Consider the following 8829-nt stretch of genomic DNA (forward strand, 5'->3'; position numbering starts at 1 on the left):
TTTACCCCTGCACATCTTGTAGGCAGGACAAATTTTAGATCAAAGGTTTTGTGGTTGGTTTGGTACTCCTGTTCCTTCATTAGTGGTCTTACCTAGTTACAGGTACACATATGTAAATATAAATAAATAAACACTACAACAAAAATATTCAAAGGGTTTATTAATATTATATCATGATGACAAAAATGCTCAGGGGAAATGATCTTTTGAGTAAAATGAAGGATGCTAATGTTCAGCCTTCATAGAATATGAGCATACATTATAATAGCTAATAACACATGGTGGTGTATAAAAACAATTTCTAGGTAAAAAAATTTAAAAATATTACTTTACGTTAACTATAGTTATGATTTATGAATGCCTAGTCTTATAAATGATGTTAATTATAGCGTTTTGAGTACAGTATTCAAATGTGTAAAAATGTTGTAAATGATCAAAGGAAAGTGGTTAGGGATAAAGAAGACTATGAAAATTACAAGACATTATATGTGAGCCTTATAGTAACCAAAAGAAAACTCCTATAGAAGAACAAAATATGCTTTTGCAGCAGCAACGCGAGTGGGAGCATCTGGAGTGTGAGCTCGGAACAAGAATCCACGAGTTGTAAAAAAATGGCAGACAAGCCAGACATGGGGGAAATCACCAGCTTCGATAAGGCCAAGCTGAAGAAAACCGAGACGCAGGAGAAGAACACCCGGCAGACCAAAGAGACCACTGAACAGGAAAAGAGGAGTGAAATCTCCTGAAAGCCTAGGAAGATTTCCCCACCCCACCCCACCCCACCGCGTCATCTCCAAAAGCCCCTTGTGGAGGAAGAGCCACCTGCAAGGTGGTCGCGAGCCACAAGCTGCACTGTTAACCCGGGTACTCTGTGTGGATGCCACCAGCCCATGGGTCTCTGAAGGGGACCCACACACGAATCGGACTGCTAAATTTCACCGGTTTTCCCTGGGATAGTATAGAAAATTATTTGTATGACTGATGAAAATAAAACACACAGCTAGTGGCAAAAAAAAAAAAAAAAAAAAAAAAAAAAAAAAAAGAAAGAAAGAAAAAGAAAAAGAAAAAAGAAAGAAAAAAACAAAGCAGTCAAAGTATTACACTATAAAATGTCATCAAATCACAAAGGAAACTAGCAAGAGAAGAAAAATCCTAAGGAAATACAAAATAAGTTGAAAACAACTATAAAATGGCGCTTACAAAACTATGCCATCAATAAGTACATGTAAATGGATTGATTTCTTTAATTGAAAGGTATAGAGTTAGCTTTCAGAGTTTTTAAATAAAGAAGACTCAACAGTAATTTTGAGACTGACTGTTGTAGAAATATTTATTCCAATCCAGGGTTCCCATATCTCTTTAACCATTTAGTTCCCAGATACAAGACATACACACCCTTTATATTTATACTAAGCCTTAATTGTCACAAGACCTTGGCAGATATGTATCCTCTATGTCATTATGTCTATTTTCCAGCCATAATCCCATTATATAATTTGCTCTGTTATGTCTGGGCTGCTCTTAACTCCAATTAGCTGACCCACATGGCCATTATTTTATGACTCACCTAACCCATGGTGGCTTTTTCCTCTTTCCACCTTCTCCTCCTCACCCTTGTGGTTTTTCTCTGGCCCCAAGCCAAGGGAACCCTAAACCCCTCCCATGTCTCTTCTGCCCAGCTATTGGCTGTTCGAATTTTTATCCACCAATCAGAAATAACTTCATTCAAGGTCATATAGTGTCAACAGTTGTGTCTACATGTGGACTCTCATTTCTGGGGCAGCCAGGTCTTAGGGGCTTGTACTTAGTATTACAATACATAGTAATAGACGAAGCCTCAACTGACTGGCTTTACAGATGCACACAAGCTGAATGTAAAGGATGGACCAAAGCATTGCGTGCAAACAGAAGCCAAGAGAAGAGCAAAACTAAACTTTTATCACATGAAAGAAACATTAGTTCAAAAGACTAAAACCAAAGAGCCTTCCAGCCATAGCAGGAAGTACATTCTTACTGAATACACGTGGAAAACTCAAGATAGACCATGCAGTAGGCAAGAAAATAATTCTTAACAAATTTAGAACTTTGAAACTATATGAAGTATTTTTCAAACTTATTGTATCAGAAAAGGAAACTGAACAACAACAAAATATGGAAAATTCTCAAGTGAAGATTTTTGCACAGGTTCTTTAACTTTCAATAGGTCAAGGAAGAAATCAAGAGTAAAATTAAAATTTTTTATTTTTTAATGTATTCTATGTGTGTGTGAGTGCAGCTGTTTATATGCTAGGGGTTGTGGGTAGAGTTCAGAAAACAGGTCTAAAAAGTCACAATCTGGCTAACTTGTGGGATTCAGGGAATGAACTTAAGACACAAGTCATCAGGTCTGTATACAATGTTTCTACCTACTGAGAGTCTCCCCAGGCCCAATGGGAAAATTTAAAAGGCCTTTTTAAGCAATTAAATATAATTTTTGATTTTTATTTTGTTTATCATTCCATTTGCTTACATCTCAAATGATATCCTACTTCCGGTTACACCCTCCACCAGCCCCCATCCTATATCTGCCCTCCCCCTCTACTTTGCCTCTCTGAAGGTTCTCTCACCCACCCATCCTCTGCTACATATGTGTTTAGAGCCATGGATCCCTCTCCGTATACTCCTTAGTTTGTGGTCTAAAGAACTACGTAGTCAGGCCAGCCTATTTAGTTCTTCCAATAAGGTTCAATCCCCCAGTGCTTGTTCAGTCCTTTTGCTAGCTCCCCTACCAAGTTCCCTGAGGTCCTTCTGATGACTGGCTCCAAGAATCCACATCTGCATTGGTTAGTTGCTGGCCAGACCTGCTAAGGAACTGCCATTCTAGGTTCCTGTCAGCAAAAGCCTCTTGACTACAGCAACAGTGTTGGGTTTGGTGTCTGCAGACATAATGGATCCACAAGTTGGGGCAGTCCTCGATTGGCCCTTTCTTCAGTCTCTGTTCCATTTTTTTAAATCCCTGTTCTTTCTTTAAACAGGAACATTTCCGAGTTAAAATTTTTGAGATGGGTGGGTGTCCGTGACCCTCGACCAGGGGCCTTGCCTATCTCCTGGAGGTGGTCTCAACAGGTTCTCTCTTTCTTCTCTGTGCATTTCGGCTAAAGTCATCCCCACTGGGTTATGGGAGCCTCATGTTTTCCTGGTGTCTGGGATCCTCCAGTGGCTAGCTCCAGTTGCTCATCCTCCCTGCTGCATATTTTTGTTTTATTTCCTGATCCTCTGTACCTCTCTCACATCTCTTCTAGTTCCTGATACTGCCACCCTTATTTTCTCCCTCTCTTTTCTCCCTCCTGGGTCCCCCTCTAGTCCTCCACATCACACAATCATCTTGTTCCCTCCTTCAAACAAAACAGACATTCAAAATCTCACAAATTAGGAGGTACAGCAAAAATAGTTACAAGATGAAATGATGAGCCTCATTAAAAAGCATAAAGGAAATAGCTTAAAGATCTAGATGTAGAAGAGGATATATTTTGACATATTTAATCAGTAAATAATGGTAACATCAGTAAGGAACAACACAGAGAAAAATAGAAAAGATCGAGTAAAATAAGAGCTGATTTGTTAAAGAGATAAAAGACAAATCTTTAGCTCCTTTAAGAATAAAAGACTAGCAAACAAATTAAAAAAAAACAAGCATGAAAAAGGAACACTAGAATTTGTGTCACAGACATGTAGAACATCACAGAGCTGCTGTGAATGATATATCAAAATATTAGATAGCATAAAATGATGCAGTAAATAATAAAAATTTGCTTAACCTTATATTCTGCGCTAGTGCTGGCTCCCACAGGCACAATAGCACTGTGGGAATCTCTAACATGGTGGCTCTAGGTTGCCTCTAAGAACTCAGGCTTGGTTCACTCCCCTGCCCCTGTTGCTTCTGTCCTAGGTGGATACAACCTTTCCTCCACCACCCTGTACAAGCACAACTCCACAACTATTAACTTATCAAACAGGTTTATATGTTAAATTATCAATCCACAAGCTCTCTACACAATAAGCTTACACGCAGTGGCCAAAGATACAAACTGCCGATTAAGAAAAGATTAATTAGACTCATAGAAACCCTTAGAAATAATCGGGATAACCTCATCAAGCTATACATGTGCCAAGAGGAACATACACATCTGCTTCCATCTCCTCCTCCACCAATCCTGCCTCCTGCATCCTCTTCCTCTCCTCCAGCCTCTTTCCCTGTCTATCTCTGCACTGTCCAATCATATATCACTTTAACATTAATCCACAATAAAAGACATGGGAAGTTTTCTAAACACATTGCAATTATCAAAACGCTATGAAGAAGAAAGTATGATTTAATGAGAATGGCTGTTCACCCATTCACAATTCACACTGAAATGTAATTGCCATTGAAAGAGTATTAATACTTAAGATGTTTCATACATCTTAATAAATGGCTTTATGCCATTATCAAGACAATGGGCTGTAACAAGACCTTTTCATTTTGCTATTTTGTGGGTTGCTTTTCTTCCACCCTTCCCTACTCCTCTACTTCTACCCTTTCAATACCATAACACTAGCTAGGAGGAAGAAAATGATTAATAGAGGAAAACTATATCATTAGACTACTTCCTGCAGACTAGGGGTGTCCAGTTCTCTGGGGCAAATTTGATTGTTGCCATAAGGATATCCAATGTCTTCTTTTTGTCTCTTCACATAATACTACTTGCCAAACCACAACAAATAAAAACCAATAAGCATTCAACCACCAATCAGCCAAACAGCCCCTTCTATTGGGGTTCTACCATTTATATTGCCTCTGAAAAGTTCCCAGAATTTCAAATGTCACACAGCTGCAGAAACGATCTGCAACTAGCAAAACCATGCCCCTACAAGAGCATGAGGCAAATCATAGTCAGCTGCTGTGGACAATCTGAAGCAACCCCAAATCCCACACCTGGAATTAAAATAAAAACATATTTTATAAGGTTTCTGTGTTGCTAAAGAAACCAAATTTCTCACTACAACATGTTTACTTATTTCTTGGCTTCTCTTTGCCTTTGTTCAAGTGGCGTCTTCTGTGTTTTATGACAAAAGAGCCCTGACACTGGACTTTCTAGCACTCAGAACCATGAACAAATATATTACATTTATCATACATTAGCTATTATGTGGTGCAGTGTCAACTCAGATTATAATGACAAAAGATAAGTAGAAAAATCTGAAGGTATCAAGGGTAAGTAAGGAACTTAAATTAGTTGTCAAAAAATCTATTCAAAGAAATAGACTAGGTGCCTTTGTTGATGAACTCTCAGAAGTATTTAAAGAATCAATGTCAAAATCTTTTTAAACTCTTCCAGTAATCGGAGGCAGCATTCATTTCATGATGTCAGCAATACCATGACACCAAACCCAAACAACGGAACTTCAATAAAACAGCTAATATCCATGATGAGACACAGATACTAAAATACTCAATAATGTACTAACAAATAATATTAAGTACCACAATAAAAATCTATAGCATGGTTAATTAAGATTTATCCTCACAGTAAAAGGATAACTCGATAATGTAAATCAGTAAGTATAATTTACCACACTTATAATGCAAGAGAAAAAGATCATCTTAATGGAATTATTTGAACACTTTTTAATCATTTTCATGATGAAAGTTCTTACACATTTAGAAGACACATAAATCACAACAAGATCATAACATAACTATGTATGAGAAACTTGCAGCTAATTTCACACTCAAAGGGTTTGGGAATAGGGGAAGAACACTGACAGCTTTTCCTCCAAGATGGAAAGGAGATAATGCTGCACGAGTGAGTCGCTTCTGTTTAACACAGTAGTAGAGGTGATAGCCACAGCGGTAAGACGAGAAAGAGAATAAAAGTCAAAAAGAAAAAGAAAAAGTTGTTTTTATTATAGATAATATGATATTTGATACAGAAAATACTACCTTGTCCAAAACTATGAAATTAATTCAGTAAAGTAGCAGGAAAAAAATCAACATGTAAATACCAGCCTCAATTCTATACACTATAAAAATTGTGCTTGATAATATATTAGTAAAATAAGAACACACTCAACAGCATAAAATTTACATACTTGCATATGAAACCAAATAAGCTGCAAATTAATAAATATATACCATCTACTCATTGATTGGCAGACTTTGTATTGTCAAAATGCTTAATCAACAGGTGAGTGCAAAGTCCTGTGGAATCACAGTAGATATGAATAGTCAGATGATCTTAAGCAAGAGGAACAGAATGAAAGGCATCAAAGTTCATGATATTTATCAACCATTAAAGCAAAGAAGGCTTGACATGTACAGATACAGACCAATGGAAAAGGACAGAAGCCAGACATACTCAGTCAGTATATGGTCACCTAATATTTGACAAAAGTGCTAAGAACACACAGTGGATAAAAAGAATAACTTCAATTAATCATATTGGAGAAACTGGGAATCTGAATATAAAAATGTAAAGTACTTCCTTATCTTAAATAACACACAAAAATATAGTCAAAAGCATTTATTATTTTAATATAAGAGGAGAAGCCATAACATTACTTCAAGCTCAGAGGGTCTCTTCCTCTGTATTCTAAAATGCTTAGTTTTTGTGTGCTCTGTCTAGGTTCTTTCTTAATCATGTGAACACTTGCTGCCCAATGGATACAGTTATCTCTGGAATCATTACCTTTTATTCAGATTGAGTGATACTGTTAACAAAAATATGAGAAAGCATTTATAGACTTGGCTTGCAGCAAAAGTTCCACAACACAAATTTAAATGCCATGCCAGTATTCCTCTGTGTGTGTACATACATGTGTGTGCACACTTTCGGGGGGGGGGGGCTTTCCCTTTGTTTGGTTTAAACTTCAGCAGGCTGAAAGCATTTCACATCCACACATTAATTTGGAAGCACTGATGTCGACTCTGCCTATTACATCATTTATGAGACTGTGTAGGAGCATCACTCCTAAGAGTTGAGTGAACAGATGAATATCTACACCATCAGTAAGTCAGTTTAAATCCATGCCATCTTGGATAAGAACAATAACCAATAGAATGAAGCAAATAAATGTGCTGAATTTCTTAGTATTAAGTGTGGGATGGAGTTGACCTCATTGGTAGAACACTTGAATCATTTGTATGCAAAAGGCCCTGGATTCTACTTCCCAGAGCCATGAACCAAAATCTATTTAGAACCCACATCATACTACTTATCAGGGAATGGCATGGCCTTTTATCAGTCAATGAGATGAAAGACTAGAAGTCAAGGCTGTAGATGTATGCTGCGTACTAAAATTTGAAGGCAAGAAAAATAAAAGCATGTGTATACTGGCATTTACCTTGATCTGATGTTGCTAACTTTAAGCTAAGTTCTTAAATTTGTTTTCCCTTAATTTTTATTGGTTGTGATGAAATGAGAACAGGCATGGGTGTTGAAATTCTGTTTTGAGAACCTTGAAAAAAGCAAAATGCTAAAACAAAAAAAGAAAGAAAGAAAGAAAACCGGACTTTTATTTTTTAAACCAAGTGAAAACTCTAGTATATATAAACAACTGAAGAGAAAAATTAAAATTAATAAAACAGATAATATAATATGATATACATATGAAAATCTCAGAGCAGATGGAAATGTTAGAAACTATGGTAACTCATGCTGTCTTCAGCTTGATTTTTTTCTTCAGAATTCAAATGTAATCTAAACAAATGAGCCAAGCATGCAGTTTTATTTCATAATGAAACATAAATATTTTTTCTTAACATACTCTTTTTAAACTTTCATACCTCAACTAAGTATAAATTGTTTTAATTTAGTTTAGGAACTCTTACAAATACTACAGAAAATAGCACTGGTAATTAATAAAATAATTCTTACATTGTTAGGGGACGAGGTATTTTTCTTCTTCCCAGACCATGTCACCTGTTAAAATACGGCAACTTGACACTTCCTGAAAACAACTGCCCAGTGAAAGCAAGTTTATTTGTGGGAAGAAGTTGTATTTTAATCTTGACTTGTTTCTTGGTTACCAGAAATATCTTGTAACTCTGACAATATTACTCATTTATTTTTAAAATCGAATAATTTTTGCCAATGGAAAAATGAAATAAGAACACATAAGAATAATAAAACACAGTTTATTTCCTCCTGTCTTCCCTATCCAAAGGACTTTTATGCATAAATACTTTGGACCCAAAATTTATTGAATGTATTAAATAATAAAGAGCAAGCTTACTAAATGACAGATGTGGAGAGTTGCTCACATTATCTTCAAGAAATGCTCTTTTGCTAAATTATTCATTAGCACAAATAAGGAACCCATAGAACTAAAATGATCTTTGACTGTGTTTTTGTTCTCGTCCTCTCCACTCATATGAATAATTGGTCTCTTTTCTTCATCCAGTGATCAAATCACTGACCTTTTTTTTTTTTTTTGATAACTTCTTAAATGATAGAGTTCACTCCCAAAAGTGATACACATGTTTATAAAATATAAAGAATCAACAAAGATACATTTTATTTCTAAGATATTCCCTTCTTCCCATATCTGTAAGGAGGAAAAAAAAATGTTAAATCTTTCTTTGAGCTATGAAAGTCTTCCAGCTGTGTCTTGAAAAGAGGCTTTGGCTTCCACTCTTCTTCCCGTCTATGGATAAGAGCCGACTGTTTTCATAAACAGTGGTCAGCAGTTCAACGTCGAATACCATGCAACAGCCTACTGCTCTCCACTCGGGAAATTCCTCATGGTTGTATCTTCTTCCCCCACATAAGCTAGAAAACCCATTAAAGATTTTTGATTTATTATCATTGC

The 8829-nt window shown here is 36.3% G+C and overlaps 1 protein-coding gene across 1 annotated transcript; it reads left to right on the top strand.

Moving 5' to 3' along the window:
- Nucleotides 1-611: 611 nt before the first annotated feature.
- Nucleotides 612-746, top strand: LOC308440089 (thymosin beta-10-like; the record flags this gene model as incomplete). The annotated part of the gene is made up of 1 exon (XM_080942029.1): nt 612-746. The coding sequence occupies one exon, from the start codon at nt 612-614 to the stop codon at nt 744-746; it is 135 nt and encodes a 44-aa protein (XP_080798155.1).
- Between the last annotated feature and the right edge of the window lie 8083 nt (nt 747-8829).

Source organism: Micromys minutus, assembly GCF_963924665.1.
Source record: "Micromys minutus genome assembly, chromosome: 1".
NCBI classification, from domain to species: domain Eukaryota; kingdom Metazoa; phylum Chordata; class Mammalia; order Rodentia; family Muridae; genus Micromys; species Micromys minutus.